At 39.9% G+C, this 17,438-nt stretch overlaps 1 protein-coding gene across 1 annotated transcript in view; it reads left to right on the forward strand.

Moving 5' to 3' along the window:
* Positions 1–9,967, forward strand: part of LOC134931938 (peptidase inhibitor 16-like) — a 246,054-nt gene extending 236,087 nt beyond the window's left edge. Inside the window, exon 7 of the mRNA XM_063925832.1 lies at positions 8,992–9,967. Within this exon, the coding sequence (XP_063781902.1) occupies positions 8,992–8,998 (7 nt within the window). The 3' untranslated portion in view covers positions 8,999–9,967. The remainder of the gene's footprint in view (positions 1–8,991) is intronic.
* Positions 9,968–17,438: the final 7,471 nt, after the last annotated feature.

Raw genomic sequence — 17,438 nt, forward strand, 5'->3', positions numbered from 1 at the left:
CGGGAGAAGAAACTGCAAGGATGTAAATGGCCATCTTTAGCCCTCTGAGATAACACCGCTCCTACTCCAACGGAGGAGGCATCCACCTCTAGGATGAAAGGAGAGTCGATGTCAGGCTGTTTCAGGACAGGCGCAGAGATGAACCTCTGTTTTAAAAGATGAAAAGCTTGCATGGCTTCTTCAGACCACTTGGACGGGTTAGCACCCTTCTTGGTGAAAGCAGTAATAGGCGCCACAATGGTGGAAAAGTCTCGTATAAACTTTCGGTAATAATTGGCGAACCCTAAGAACCTCTGGACCCCTTTGAGGGTTAAGGGTACCGGCCAATTCTGAATTGCTTGTAGTTTCTCAGGATCCATCTCTAGTCCGGAACCGGACACAATGTACCCTAGAAACGGAATGGACTTGACTTCAAAGACGCATTTTTCTAATTTGCAATAGAGATGATTGACACGGAGACGGGACAGAACCTCTTTAACCCAAAAACGATGTTCCTCTAAATCGTTGGCAAAAATGAGGATATCGTCTAGATAGACCACGACATGACGGTATAGAATGTCTCTGAAAATCTCATTGACAAAATGCTGGAAGACAGCTGGAGCATTGCTCAATCCGAAGGGCATGACGAGGTACTCATAATGTCCGTCACGGGTGTTAAAGGCGGTCTTCCACTCGTCACCCTCACGGATCCGGATGAGATTGTATGCACCTCGCAAGTCCAGCTTTGTAAAGATGGTAGCTCCGCTAACTCTGTCAAAGAGCTCAGTAATCAGGGGTAAAGGATAACGGTTCTTGATGGTAATGTCGTTCAAACCTCTGTAGTCGATGCACGGCCGCAGACCACCATCTTTCTTTTTTACAAAAAAGAAGCCTGCGCCGGCTGGGGAAGAAGAAGGTCGAATGAACCCCTTTGCTAGGTTCTCTTTAATGTATTCCTCCATAGAATGCGTCTCAGGCAGAGACAACGGATAAGTTCGGCCTCGAGGTGGAACCTTCCCTGGAACGAGATCAATCGGGCAGTCCCATTCTCTATGAGGAGGAAGGATATCAGCAGAAGCTTTACTGAACACATCCGTGAAATCTTGATATGGAGGAGGTGGAACATCAGACGACCTGGGGGAGGAAGAACAGAGAGGCAATACTTTAAACAAACATGTCTCTGCACAGGAGGAACCCCATGCCAGGATTTGCGTAGTCGTCCAATCAATTGTAGGATTGTGAAGACGGAGCCATGGAAGGCCCAGGACCACAGGATGTGTGGCTCTTGGAATCACTAAAAGTGAAATAAGTTCGGAATGAAGAACTCCCACTCTCAGACGAACTGGTAGAGTCCTTAGAGCAATAACAGTATCAAAAATTTTACTGCCATCCACGGCAGTTAAGGAAAAGGAGGAAGGAAGTCTCTCGGTGGGTAGGGACCACCGTTTAACATAGGCTTCAGTAATAAAGTTCCCAGCTGCTCCGGAATCAAGGAGAGCAATGACGTTCCGATAACGTTGAGCAACTTGAAGCGAGACTGGGAGATTACAATCATGAGGAGATGGAGAGGAGATCATTACTCCTAGCCGGCCCTCTCCTGGGCGAGCTAGGGTTTGGAGTTTTCCCGGACGTTCGGGACAGGCATTGATGGTGTGAGACGGAGCTGCACAGTAAAGACAAAGAGACTCAGAGAGACGTCTTCGGCGCTCAGCAGGAGTTAAACGGGAACGGCCAATTTGCATGGGCTCATCTTTAGATGGTGACAGTTGACGAGGAGGAGGAGCAGAAGATTTTGGAGCAGATGATCTTCCACGCTCAGTTGCTCTCTCTCTGAAACGTAAATCAACTTTCGTGCAGAGTGAGATTAGCTCATCTAACTTAGAAGGTAAGTCTCTGGTAGCTAACTCATCTTTAATAAGCTCAGATAAGCCATGCCAGAATGCAGCATACAGGGCCTCGTCGTTCCATGCCAGTTCGGATGCCAGGATCTGGAACTGTATCAGATATTGTCCTACAGTACGTGACCCCTGGCGTAAACGGAGAATCTCGGATGAAGCTGAGGTTACCCGGCCTGGCTCGTCGAAGATGCGCCTGAATGTTGACACGAATGCAGTGTAAGAAGATAGCAGGGTGTCGGACCTCTCCCATAACGGTGATGCCCAGTCAAGGGCGGAGCCACTGAGAAGAGAGATGATGTAGGCAATTTTTGTACGGTCACTGGGAAAATTGCCAGGTTGTAGCTCAAACTGAATCTCACACTGGTTGAGAAATCCCCTGCAGAATCTTGGAGATCCGTCAAATTTTGCTGGCGTTGGAAGATGAAGACGTGGAGCAGAAATGGGTAAGGTGGGTGGGGTTATAGCTGGAGTCACTGTGGTTGACGCACCAGATGCGCCTGATCCACGGAGAGTTGTCTGAATCCCATCCAGCCGAGTAGAGAGATCCTGGAGACAGCGGATGATGTGGCCCTGTGCAGCCTCCTGATGTTCTAGTCGGGCTGCCAGTTCTTGCATCGGCCTGGCCGCTTGATCCTGGTCTCCGGCTGGATTCATTAGGTCAGTGCTTACTGTCACAACTGAGGGCCTGAGCTGACGGGAGGCAGCCTCAGTTGTAGGGGCTGAGATGTACCGGAACCTGGGAGGTTGTATCAGACCCCTGGACATGTAAGTAACATGAATAATAACTGCCCGAAGGCGTGACCACGACAACTTGGATAAAAGTCAATGATGTTTATTATGACAAATCCGCAACACAGCAGCAGTAAAAGAAAACGTAAAAGTCAGCAAAGAATAAATACAGTTCCTGGGTACTACAGGATGGCAGGAGCCACAGGGCACTGGTAGTGTGAGATAGTTCTTATGATCTTCTAGATGGAAAGTCCTTACCAGGCCCGACTGTAGCAATGGAGATAACCCAGGATTGTGCCAGCTGGTGTTCCAGGAAAAGCTGGGTTGCTGAAGGTAAAACAGCTGCTGTGGATACTGGCTGGAACCAGACTGTTGTTAGCACGGAGTGGATACTGGCTGGAACCAGTTAAATAATAAATGAACTTGGGAGCGATGAAATATGAACTGAAATGTAGAACTTGAGAGCGGAGAAATAATAATACCGGTGGAGAGTGGTAAAGTGTAGAAAGGACACCGGCCCTTTAAGGGAAGCTGTACTCTGCTGGAAGCTGAGCTGGAAGCAGGTAATGTTGTAGCTGGAAACAGATGAATCCACAATGGATTGGAGAGTCAGGCTACACCGCAGGTGGAATGCTGGTGCGGGTCTCTATGGTGGAAGTCTTGAGACAGGAGCTGGAACCTGGAAGACAATCACAGGAGAGAGACAAACAGGAACTAGGTTTGACAACCAAAGCACTGACGCCTTCCTTGCTCAGGTACAGTGTATTTATACCTGCAGCAAGGAAGGGATTGGCTAGGCAATTATGCAGATTAACAATACTGACAACAGATTGGAGGAAATGATCAGCTGACAGAATCCAAGATGGCTGCGCCCATGCAGACACTTGGAGGGAAGTTTGGTTTGTAATCCATGTGGTAATGAAAACAGTAATGGCGGCGCCGGCCACTGGAGACAGGAGACGCCAGGCTGACAAGTGCACATCCAACCACGCGGACACAGCGGAGGCCGCGGCTGATGTAATCGCCACTCTGACACTCTGCATGCAGAAGCTCAGGGACGGCGGCGGAGGCCACGGGAGACGCCATGCCAGATGTAATAAGGCGTTACTGTGACAGCGTCTCAGAGTGACAGGAGAGGATGCAGGAATGTGAACATTAGGATAACAGATGGGATCCGGTCCTGGAGCGCTGAGCCAGCCTTAGGAGGCATCTGATGGGTAAGAAATGGCGTCCAGATACCCGGATCGTGACACATACCTTCTGTTGTTTCTTCTGGAGACATTATGTTCACTGGGAGGAACCTGAAGTAGCCTGCACTTCATGTTGGCAGAAGAAGCATCATTCATTTGTCTTCTGGTACTTCTTCTGTTTGTTCCTTATTATTTGCTTTAACTCTGGAACTGCTGGTGCTCCTAATCTTCTGATCATGGCATCACCTCTGTAATCTTGCCATGTAATACTGACCACTGTCAGATGTCTTTCTTTGTCTTTCTAGTGGTGCTGAGTCAATTTCATAACCACATTCAGCTACCTGTGCTGGTCTTGTAGCTATTTCATGTGCTGCTCCTGCAGCGCCATCTACTGGATATCCTTCATCCTCTTGTCTAACCACAAGTTTGTCATAACACCGACGTAGGTGCTGTTTCTTGTATTGCAAAACATCTTTACTGTACTCTTTCTAAGAGATTTGTTTCACTTGCTATAATATATTTTTCTTCTGCTGCTGGCATGTGGCCTACCGCTGCTCTGAGAACCCGTTCTATATCTATCCAACATGGTCTATATATACAACATATTGGTAATAATTACTTAAAAAATGCAGCAGGATTTCTCCTCATATCTGGTAACTCATTTACAATTCTTAACATATCAAACCGAAACCATGGTGTGTAATGTTCCTGATCAATATGTCTGGGGTTGTAATGTCTGATTCATTTTCCCATGCATCAAAACTGCATTACAAAACTTTTAGTATTTCAAATAATAGCAAAGTACCGTAATAATGAGCACTATACTACTGTCTTCAGCTACCTAACAGCTGAGAATTCTTTGCTAAACCAAAACTAAAATACACATTGCTTATAAAATGACTTATGGGAACATATAAATCTACATAAGTATGTGTGTAGCATGTTCTATGTAGTTAAACTTAATGCTCTAATTTACCTTTAAAATCTTATAAGGCATTCAGGAATAAAGTGACAATTATTTTCCTAATGCAACTTTTACTTACTGTCATATTATCCATATTTTGAAGTCTAAAACATTTTACATCCGTATGTATGTACCTATTACAGTATGCTCTCTCACGTACAAGCATTATCTATACATACTGTTACTTTATTTTTTTGAGCCACATTAAAACCTTTTAGCTATAAACGAGGGAGCAGCAGAACTGCAGTTTTCATTACATGTACATATTGCTGCTTCCCTGTACATATACAGAGATGTACATGTAATATAAAAATTATAACAAAGGATTAGACATTAATCTGATAAATCAATGCATGTGCAAAGTCTGTTTTCTTCTATGGGCATTATGTTGCCCAGACCTATGGCATTATTCTTTCTCATATATACAGGTAATGTAGAAAACCTCAAATTCCTGAGACAGTTTACCAAATCTTTACAGTATCAGAAAAACCCCTTTTATCAATCCAGTATTGGTTATTTGCTTCAAATCTCCTCCATTGGTCAGGATTCAATGTCCTTTCCTCTGGGAAGTTTGCCCTTTTAAAAATTGCACTTGCCCCTTGAAGTGCTCCTTTCCCTTCCTTAGACCGGACAATGTCTAGGGACTCTTTTCCCTAGATTTACTATTATGCGAACCCATCTCGTGATTGATCAGTTCACCTTGCTATATCCTTCTGGGCCGCACCCGTTACTTGTACTGCGCAGTATCCTCAAAAGTCAGTCTATATTTTTGTGGGAGATCCTTATGGGAAAGTTAATCAAACTAACAATAAAAAGGTCAAATGAAGCAAACTATTTGGATCTTAATTTCTGACACAACAAGCCAAAAACTTTGATATTGCTGACTTGACTCTACCTAGTCCACAAAGACTTCTTCAACCACTGAGTCATACGTTTTTCATATGCGAATGAATTACCTTTGTCAATAATAGCTTTAACGTCTTCTTCTAATAATGTGAAACTCTTTGAACAGACAGGAATAAATTCTGGTGGCAAATGATTCAGTTATCTTTTTCTATAAAAAACTGAAAATGTTATCACCAATTCCGTCCAGGAGGCGACTCTGAATAAACTCATCTATCCTTATGGCCAAAGAGTTTCTCAAATCAGTCTGTGGGCAGATGACTGGTGTTGTGTCATTGCCTGTTCCTCCTTGTGATGGTGGAAAATCAATAAAAAATGCTCCCCAAGTGAGGCCTGTATAATAGTCTACTTCTTCTGGACTGCTGAGGTGAGCCCCTATAATTATTGTTAAATTAGTCAAGGAATCTGTACCTCGTCCTTCATAAATTACTCCCCGTATCACGTATTCTGTTGCCCCTGGTATTCTTGGAATACCTCCCAATATTCGTGGGATACGGTCCCTTTGGGTTTGAAAAATTATGTGTCCCATACACCCTGGGCAATCATACCTGAGCCTTCTCTCTTTTGACTCTAACTTGCACTTAGGGCAAAGATACCCGAACTCCCTTTCCATTCAGTCCATCTTACCCTTAAGTTTGAATTACAGTATACTATATGTATTATAATGTGTGCATAACAATCTAGACAGTGGTTTCCTACAAGACCGAAATCACTTTATAGCAATGCTCCTTTCAATTCACAATATTCTGGATTACTTAGGATTTATACCACAACAAAAATGAACATTTGCACGTCTGACATGTCCTTTAAAAATAAAACCAAATTTTTCCTTGCAAATGTGAAAGTGAAACTTATGCACGTATGTTATCAGAGAACACAGAACAGAAACACAACAAAGAATTGGGCACTTTTTAAACAGACAAGCGGATTAAAAAATAATCACGTTTAATTTACCTGCACATGGCTGAACAGACCAATAGACAGAACATAAAAACTGAGAGAGTGATCAAGTTTGAAAAATCAAACGTTTGTGTTTAATCACTAACTCGGGTTTTATCAGTTGTTATGCACGATCATTAGCCATCTCGTCATCCACTGGCAGGAGCTTTGAGTGATCCCGGATGACTGGCCCCCATGTAATGTTGGAGATAAGACTCCTGTACCAACGGCCTTCAGTTGTCTGTTTAATACCTGTTACCAATCGATTAGGAGCCCCAAGGAGTAAACACGACACAAGGTATGTTCAACAAGATGAGACTGAAGCTCATTTATTTGTCCAGGGGTTATATAGACATATACAGGAATTTATCACACGTCACATACATGTCATTTCCAAGTAATAAGAAGACAGCAAACATATATGTTTCTAGTAATTGCTCCCTGGCCTAGCTGTCCCTTGGGATTCAGCCTTGGGAGTCAGTCCATAGACACTGTCTCAAAACATCACAACATGTTCCAGGAGATTAGCTTGACCTTGCATCTCACGGGAACTATTCTCTAACTAAATGCAATGGAATGTCAGCATTACTTATAAATTCTTAGCAAAAGCATTTCCTACATATACTCAAATATGGCTACTGTTATACAAAATGGCTGCTTAGCATAATGCTGTCTCTCTCAATATCACATATGTGTGAGTGGTAGAAGTATGTGACCCATTGCTGTCAGTATCTGTGAGTGGTAGAAGTATGTGACCCTTTCCTGTCAGTATCTGTGAGTGGCAGAAGTATGTGACCCTTTGCTGTCAGTATCTGGTATGACCCCCCTTTTGCAGCAGTAACTCCATGTAAATGTTTCTGATAATTGTTGATTAGTCCTGAACATCGGCTTGGAGGAATTTTATCCCGTTCCTGCGTACAAAACCACTTCAGCTCTGTTATGTTGGTGGGTTTCTGCTCGCTTCAGGTCCTTACACAACATTTGGATTAAAGTCAGGATGTTGACTTGGCCATTCCAAAACTTTACATTTATTCTTTATCCGTTGTTTGGTGGAATGACTTGTGTGCTTTGGGTCGTCTTGTTCTCCTGAGATGCAGCTCATGGACAGATGTCCTGATATTTTCCTTTAGAATATTCTGGTATGATTCAGAATTAATTGTCCCATCAATGATGGCAAGATGTTCTAGGCCAGATGCAGCAAAACAGTCCCAAACCTTGATACCACCACCACCACCACCACCACCACCGTGTTTCACAGATGGTATGAGGTTTTATGCTGGAATGCAGTGTTCTCCATTCTCCAAACATAACGCTTGTCATTGAAACCAAAAAGCTCTATTTTATACTCGCCTGTCCACAAAACATTGATTCCAATAGCCTTCCGGCCTGTCCAGGTGATCTTTAGTAAACTGCAGACGGGCAGCAATGTTCTTTTTGGAGAACAGTGGCTTCCTCCTTGCAATCCTGCCATGCACACCATTGTTGTTCAGTGTCCTCCTGATTGTGGACTCCTGAACATTAACAGTATCTAATGTGAGAAAGGCCTTCAGTTTCTTAGGAGTTACCTTGGGTTCCTTTGTGACCTTGTAAACTATTAGACGTCTTGCTCTTGGCGTGATCTTTTTGGTTGACCACTCCTGGGGAGGGTAATAATGGTCTGGAATTTTCTCCATTTGTACACAATCTGTCTGACTGTTGATTGATGGAATCCAAACTCATTAGTGATAGTTTTGTAACCTTTTCCAGCCTGATGAGCATCAACAACTCTTCTTCTGAGGTCCTCAGAAATCTCCTTTGCTCGTGGCTTGATACACTTCCACAAACATGTGCTGTGAACATCAGAATTTTATAGATCCCTGTACTTTAAAAAAGACAGGTTGTCTCCTCACACCTAATCGTCATCCCATAGATTGATAATACCTGACTCTAATTTCACCTTCAGAATATCTGATAAGACTAAAGCGTCACATACTTCTACCTCTCTCAGAGATGTGATATTGGATCATTTTCCTCAATAAAAAAATCGAGCATGTCTAATTTTTTTGTTTCTTTTGTTTGATTTGGTTCTTTATATACTTTTAGGACTTGTGTGAAAATCTGAGGTAGTTTTAGGCCAAAATATAGAAAATTCTGAAGGCGACACAAACTTTCAAGTACCACTGTAACTGTCAATAAACAAATCCAATATTCAGCCCGCAGATTATTTCTCTATTCCGCTCAGTTCATTTTCCTGCACTTTTATACAGAGCGTTCCCCTGGCATTCCTTCAGTGTTATAAGGAGTAAAGCTTTAAGTCCCACGTGTCATGTGCAGGACATCAGAGGTGTGGGCAGTCAGTGTCATATATCTGTGCTGTTATGGATAATTACTCCTTTGTCTTTTCTTTCAGGTTTTGAAAAGACAAATTTCTCTCTATTCTATGGTCCTTCTACATGCAGCAAGAAGCCTCCGTGTGGGCAACAACAGTTACAACAAAGCACACTGAGTATTATAGGCCGTGGCATTGATTTTCATATGTGTGGCATACAAGACTTTACCGTACATACACAACTATCACCCTTGGCAGCAAGGCTTGGAGTTGTTACAGCAATGGCAGAAACCAATTCATGATCTTATAATAAATGACTTTGGAGGGCATGTATAACATGCTTAAATAATCTGTAATTTTAATCTGTCACTGTATCATTAGCCGTTTCCCGGCTCTTTAGAATCAATAACCTGGTGACTGGCACTGGAAAGATCTGGTGACTGGCGCTGGAAAGACCTGGTGACTGGCACTGAAAAGACCTGGTGACTGGCACTGAAAAGACCTGGTGACTGGTGTTGTAAAGACCTGGTGACTGGCACTGAAAAGACCTGGTGACTGGCACTGAAAGGATCTTGTGACTGGCACTAATGTGCTGCACTTTGTGTTTGGATTGATCTACTAGACTGTGTTGCCTTGAGTTCATAATTTAGGGTTATCACAATACTCTCATATCACCGTAATGAAAATACAGTATAAATAATTTCCATAGCCTGTAACTACTGTACATAATTCACTTCTGTGTGCCCCCAGCATCCAGTAAAGGATCCGCTGATGTTCATCCTTCGTTCCATAACTTGGAGCCCACTATAAAATGTGCTGTTTTATGACTAAATATTGTCCCTGTCTTTCCCACAATGCTTTGTTGTCTTCCGGTAATGGGATTCTAAATAATGGTTCCTGTAACTGTGATTATATAAAGAATGGATCCTATATTTGGGTTTAAATAAATAATGGTTCCTATAATTAGGTTTATATAAATAATGGGTATATATAGACCTAATTATATAAATAATTAGGTCTATATGAAGAATGGATTCTATAATTGGGTCTATATAAGTAATGGATTCTATAATTAGGTCTATATAAATAATGGTTCCTATAATTGGATTTATATAAATAATGGTTCCTATAATTAGGTTTATATAACTAATGGTTTCTATAATTAGGTCTATATAAATAATGGTTCCTATAATAGTGTTTATATAAATAATGATCCTATAATTGGGTTTAAATAAATAATGGTTCCTATAATTAGGTCAATATAAATAATGGATTCTATAATTAGGTCTATATAAATAATGGATTCTATAAATGGGTTTAAATAAATAATGGTTCCTGTAATTAGGTCAATATAAATAATGGATTCTATAGTTAGGTTTATATAAATAATGGCTCCTATAATTGTGTTTATATAAATAATGGATCCTATATTTGGTTTTACATAAATAATGGTTCCTATTATTAAGTTTATATAAATAGTGGATTTTCCTAGAATTGGTTTATATAAATAATGGTTCCTATAATTGGGTTTATATAAATAATGGTTCCTATAATTAGGTTTATATAATTAATGGTTTCTATAATTAGGTCTATATAAATAACGGTTCCTATAATAGTGTTTATATAAATAATGGATCCTATAATTGGGTTTAAATAAATAATGGTTCCTATAATTAGGTCAATATAAATAATGGTTTCTATAATTAGGTCTATATAAATAATGGTTCCTATAATAGTGTTTATATAAATAATGTATTCTATAATTAGGTTTATAGAAATAATGGTTCCTATAATAGTGTTTATATAAATAATGGATCCTATCATTGGGTTTAAATAAATAATTTTCCTAATAATAGGTCTATATAAATAATGGATTCTATAATTAGATCTATATAAATAATGGATCCTATAATTGGGTTTAAATAAATAATGAATTCTAAAATTGGGTTCATATAAATAATGGATTCTATAATTGGGTTTAAATAAATAATGGTTCCCATAATTAGGTCTATATAAATAATGGATTCTATAATTGGGTTTAAATAAATAATGTTTCCTAATATTAGGTCTATATAAATAATGGATTCTATAATTAGATCTATATAAGTAATGGATCCTATAATTGGGTTTATATAAATAATGGATTCTATAATTAGGTCTATATAAATAATGAATTCTAGAATTGGGTTCATATAAATAATGGTTCCTATAATTAAGTCCATATAAATAATGGATTCTAGAATTGGGTTTAAATAAATAATGGTTCCCATAATTAGGTCTATATAAATAATGGATTCTATAATTGGGTTTAAATAAATAATGGATCCTATAATTGGGTTTATATAAATAATGGATTCTATAATTAGGTCTATATAAATAATTAATTCTATAATTGGGTTCATATAAATAATGGTTCCTATAATTAAGTCCATATAAATAACGGATTCTATAATTGGGTTTAAATAAATGATGGTTCCCATAATTAGGTCTATATAAATAATGGATGCTATAATTGGGTTTAAATAAATAATGGTTCCAATAATTGGGTTTAAATAAATAATGGTTTCTATAATTAAGTCTATATATAAATAATGGATTCTATAATTGGGTTTAAATAAATATTGTTCTTATAATTAAGTCTATATAAATAATGGTTCCTATAATTGGGTGTATATTGATAATGGCTCCTATAATTATGTCTATATAAATAATGGATTCTATCATTCGGTTTATATAAATAATGGATCCAATAATATGGTTCATATGAATAAAGTTCCTATAATTTAGATTCTACAAAGAATGGATCCTACAATTGAGTTTCTATAAACAATGTATGCTCTAATTGTGTATAAATAAAAAATGATTAGGGTTGGTTTATATATCATTGAAGAAAGTGCCTAAAGCCAGCAATAAGTGACATACTCATGCTGAGGGTTCCCCATATTTGCAATGCTTTGTGGGGGTACTCTGCTATCACCCTAGGTAACTTTAGCTAATTACGTAGCAAAGTAACACTGTAGATCTGTAATTGCTGACCATTCATGAGTTCCAAATTCCTGGTATTAGTCCTTTCTCAGTATCATACTCTTACTGTAACAGGGGCAATAGTCACAGTAAGCAATCAGCCTTTATCTTACATTGTAAACATTGCGCTAGACAGACAGAATCTAGCGGCGGATTTGTTGCCATGGACTATTTGAGTAATACAGATAACTATAGCTAATATTAATGGTTTGGGTGGGAATGGATGAGTATTTCTTATTTATATATTTATAGAGGATTTATCCATTAATGATACACTCTTATCTGTCTTCAATGTCATGTTTGACCCCTGTAGTAAAAGTGTTATCATTGTTAGTGATGTCATTATTATTATTATTATAGGTTGTGATGATATTATCCCAGTATTAGTGGAATAATTATTGATATTACTAACATTTAATTGTTAAATATCTTTGTATGTTCTAGATTCAGCTGGAATATGAATCTGATGACTTTGTCTTACTGTACAAAATGATATGAAATAATAAAAGTACTGTAATAGCTCCCGGCAGTCTCTGCGTGCTTCCTCCTCCGTATCTGTACCAGATGACATTACTGGCTGGAGCTACAGACTAGAGACGTGGGAGAAACGTCACAAAGTCCACAGCTTTTCTGTGTGCCTCCCCCCAACAGTCAGCATTTCTCTATGGGAAGCTGGGTACACACTTCTTCGATCCCCAGCTGATCGGGTCAACACTGTGACCTCTTGCAAGACAGGGGCAGCCGGTCGCAGTGTTCTATGGGGATTGGGCATGTGAAGCGCATAAGATACGTTCTCCCGTTCCTGACCGATGGAGGGGTGTTATAAGCCGTTTACCGGATAACGCTCAGGCATCAGCACTGCGTACACACCTATACAATAAACGGCCGTACACCTGATATCAGGAGAATGTGCCAACGAATGTATAGGTGTGAACACAGCTTTATAGTCCCATTATCTTGTTACCTTTACTACTGTATATGGGGGAGGATCTTGGACTGCACACCCTAATTAAAAACATAATGATAACTGCTATCATGCTGAGACTTGTAGTTCCACACAGAAAGAGAAAGTAATGCAGATACACACTGTATAATACCAGGCACTGCTGATCAAATTAATTATAATAAACTCTGCAAACTAACATACAGCAACATCAAGGTGCTTTGCATACTTGGCCAAAAAATATGGACCCACCAACCATCGTCAAGGTGACCTCGTCTGGTGGGTCCCTAACACTAAGGTTTAAGTCTAGGCTACGGGATCCCGTCAACTCATCAAAGGCCAACCACCCCAAGCCACCGCACTAGTGAGAAGCAAAGGTGTTAGTAAGTGTTTATAAGAAAAGATCATAAGCTATCTGTGAAGGAGTGTTACATTGGTGAGAGTTATTAATTAAAATGGGTTAAATTAGTATAAAAAGAATATAAGGTGCTAAAAAAAAGTGTTGAATTAGGTGTTGCAATGTGATGCAACAAAGCAGTCAGTCCACATCAACTCAAAACTTGAACCTTAGTATTAGGGTACTACCAGATGAGGTCACCTGGATTTTGTTTGGGGTTTCCATATTTTCTGGCCAAAAAAGTATGCCAAGCACCTCGATTTTGCTCCATGTTAGATTGCAGAGTTCAGCTTAATTATTTTGGTACTATAGAGTGTGCATCTGCATTACTTTCTTTCTGTGTGTATCTTTATTCTAGGCTGAGAGATAAGGACATGGAATAATAAAAATATAAATAAGTTAGGAAAAGTCATAAGGCTGAACAAAACTGAAATGTCATCATTCAGGGAAGATTCCTTATTAAACTAACTGGCGGAACTCTACGCTTAGACGAGAATGGTGCATTAGGGTCTGAGGTGTGGGATGTGAAACCTACCAGCTCTGTGTGATAAGATATATGATGGGGAGAGGGGTCTTGTATTATGCATATACAGTGCATTCGGAAAGTATTCACAGCGCTTCACTTTTTCCACATTTTGTTATGTAACAACCTTATTCCAAATGGAATAAATTCACTTTTTCCCTCAAAATTCTACACACAATACCCCATAATGACAACATGAAAATATATATATATATATTTTTTACAAATCTATTTAAAATAAAAAATATATATAAGAAATCACATGTACATAAGTATTCACAGCCTTTGCCATGAAGCTCAAAATTGAGCTCAGGTGCATCCTGTTTCCACTGATCATCCTTGAGATGTTCCTACATTTTAATTGGAGTCCACCTGTGGTAAATTCAGTTGATTGGACATGATTTGGAAAGTCACACACCTGTCTATATAAGGTCCCACACTTCACAGTGCATGTCTGAGCACAAACCAAGCATGAAGTCAAAGGAATTGTCGGTAGACCTCCGAGACAGGATTGTCTCGAGGCACAAATCTGGGGAAGGGTACAGAAAAATATCTGCTGCTTTGAAGGTCCCAATGAGCACAGGGGCCCCCGTCATCCATAAATGGAAGAAGTTCAGAACCACCAGGACTCTTCCTAGAGCTAGTCGGTTGTCTAAACTGAGCGATCGGGAGAGAAGGGCCCTAGTCAGGGAGGTGACTAAGAACCCGATGGTCACTCTATCAGAGGTACAGCATTCCTCTGTGGAGAGAGTAGAACCTTCCAGAAGGAAAACCATCTCTGCAGCAATCCACCAATCAAGCATGGCCAGATGGAAGCCACTCCTTAGTAAAAAGCACATGGCAGCCCGCCTGGAGTTTTCCAAAATGCCAGAAAAAAGGTTTTGAGCCGCACTGGACTTAATTTATCAAGAGATGAATAGTTAATTGATTAATTATGTACCAACATACTGGCTATAGTTATGAGCAAATTCGTGCTAGCTCTTGGTTGGTAGTGCTCCCAGATAATTAGTCCAAGTAGACTATACAAGAAGGGATTTTTGTGTAAGATGCAAAAAGAAGGGGACTAAATGCCTTTTCCGGGGATCACTTGTAAATTGGTTAAAAATTAGCTTTTAATTCATACTTTTTATAACAAAAATACATATACCAGGTTGCGTTGTGGCATAACCCTGCCGATTTTAAAAACCAAATTGGATTTATGGTAAATCAATCAAAAAATGTGTATAGCGAAAATATGACAAAAATATATATATGGGTATCCGGAGACCAAACTCTCATCAATTTATCTGTAGATAGGGTTTATTAGAAGGTCTGATCGTCCTATTCATCAGCACTCAAAATTCATTCGAACAGGTAACAAAGGTATAAACAAAGTTGTTTTGTTGGAGTTTATATGTGCTCCCTTTATTTGTATTTTACCTAAAACGAGTATCCAAACTGGAGCCCATAAGTAGTAACCCACCAATCAGTCATGTGGGTGACCACCTATCCTGCAAATATTAACAAATGGCAACCTGTTCAAATGCCTCTGGTGAATACCAAAACATAGACTATAGGTGGTGTTCCACCAATCAGCCGTGTGGACAGCACCTCTTCATCGCCAGTTGTTATGTAGGTGTAAAGATCATGCAGAGTATACAATCAAAAGATTATAATTCAAATTGCAGAAATATAATGCAATTGCTCAAAGTGTGCGTACACTGTCTGTGCTATCTATTCAACCTTCTATTATATATGAATTCACAATTAAAGTCGGACTTGAACCGGAAGTGACGTACGTTTCGCTAGTTACAGCTTGGTCACAGTTGCCAACTGTGCCCAAGCTGTAACTAGCAAAACTTCCGGTTTTGCCCACTGTCTCTATTTCTATTTTTCCTTTCAATAGGAACAGGCTCTCTCATTTTAGCATGTTAATAATGTGTTATATGTTATATCGCTGCGCAGTGCGTAGTTGGAGAATGATGGACTGCATGGTTATAGAACCGCATGGACAAAGCACTTACGAGAAAAGTATAAGGTATTTTGTTTCTAAAAGGGCTTGACAATTGTTCTTCAGCAACTTGTACATAGAAAGTCATATGGTAATTGTCCTAGCTCCAGCAGGGAATAGGTGGCAATTAGCAGGCCTTTTGGTGGCCAAATGTTTGCTTTGAAATACAAACTAAGGTTTTGGAAGAACACCGTTTGTGATTTCAGCATCTCCTGTTGTGTGATAAGCCAAAACTGGGTTTGCATGGAGATGTTAGAGAGACAGGAACATGTTAATCAGATTGTGTTTTACAAATGCAAACTAGTGGGTTTCCTGTAACAACAGTTTGATGTAAGATTTCTTAGGCTGCATTATGTGTGAAGCAGATTATTTTTAATTTATAAGAACGTTGTCTATGTGTGAGAGGATGAATGCAATTGAAATTCAAGTTATATTTGCATTTGTGAAAGAGACATGAACATGGTAATCAGATTGTGTTTGGGAAAGCCGCTGGTTTGGTTATATATGAAGAGGAGCAGGAATGTGCTTTATCTAATTCTTTACTTTTGAAATGTAACTTGTATTTATTTATATTTTGTGCGATAACCTGATTGGTTGGAGAAGACAGGGAGGGCTTACCCCCCTGTGGTACTGTGTGTAGAACTGAGATAAAAAGAGGAGGCCTGTAAGTCTCCAGAGTGTATTATACCAGTTTCATTCTGCTGTAACATCTACTGTATTGCTGAAGTTCTTTTCAGAACTTTTTGGGAAAATAAACATCTTCTGCCTCAAGACGACCGCTTCATCTTATGACCTGCAGGGCTAGGCCAAACCTAGCTCCATTCTTCGGCTGTCCAGGGTGCACCCAGCGTCTCCAAGCTCCGCCTTCCACATGCTATCGTACCGCTCTTGGGCAAGCGAATAGTGGGGATTTGTCAACACCACATAGGGGCGGTAAGACAGCGTGTCGACGCATACAGAGCAGGACTGTGGTTCCAGACGCCACGGCAACAAGGAGTCTGGTGGTGGCAGTGTAGTACATGCCCACTGCGCAGTGGGTGAAGTCAGTAACAGACGGTTACTGACAGTAAGCAGGAATCCCCTATTTGGCCAGGTCCCGTGTGACGTAAACTCCATTCTGTGACTGGGGACGGGACGCGAGGCGATAAGGGCTTTTGTACGGAACCGTCCGGTCACAATGTGATTTCTTAGTTTTTTATTTTTAATAAATTTTCAAAAGTTTGCAAAAATCTAAAAAAATACTTTTTCACGTTGTCATTATGGGTTATTGTGTGTAAAATTTTGAGGGAAAATTTAATTTAATCCATTTTGGAATAAGGCTGTAACATAACAAAATGTGGAAAAAGTGAAGCACTGTGAATACTTTCCGAATGCACTGTACAGGGCCATAGAACGCTGGGCCAGACTAGATAGTTTTGTGGGGGTATGACCTAATCAAGAGTAGCGTTGTCATACCCCCATAGAAAATATCTGGTAACGTATTTCCAGTGCTGCTGTGTGCTGAACAGGTAGAGCACCATGAGCTCCCAACCAGGGGCAAATCAGGTGTGTGGGGGGGGTCAGTGTAATTGCTCCTCTCCCCCCACACAGGCAGAGGAGACTACTGCTGCTCAGTGAGTGCTGGGGAGAGAGGCTGCTACTGCAGACAGGT

This window comes from Pseudophryne corroboree, chromosome 1 (assembly GCF_028390025.1).
Source record: "Pseudophryne corroboree isolate aPseCor3 chromosome 1, aPseCor3.hap2, whole genome shotgun sequence".
In the NCBI taxonomy this organism is placed as follows: domain Eukaryota; kingdom Metazoa; phylum Chordata; class Amphibia; order Anura; family Myobatrachidae; genus Pseudophryne; species Pseudophryne corroboree.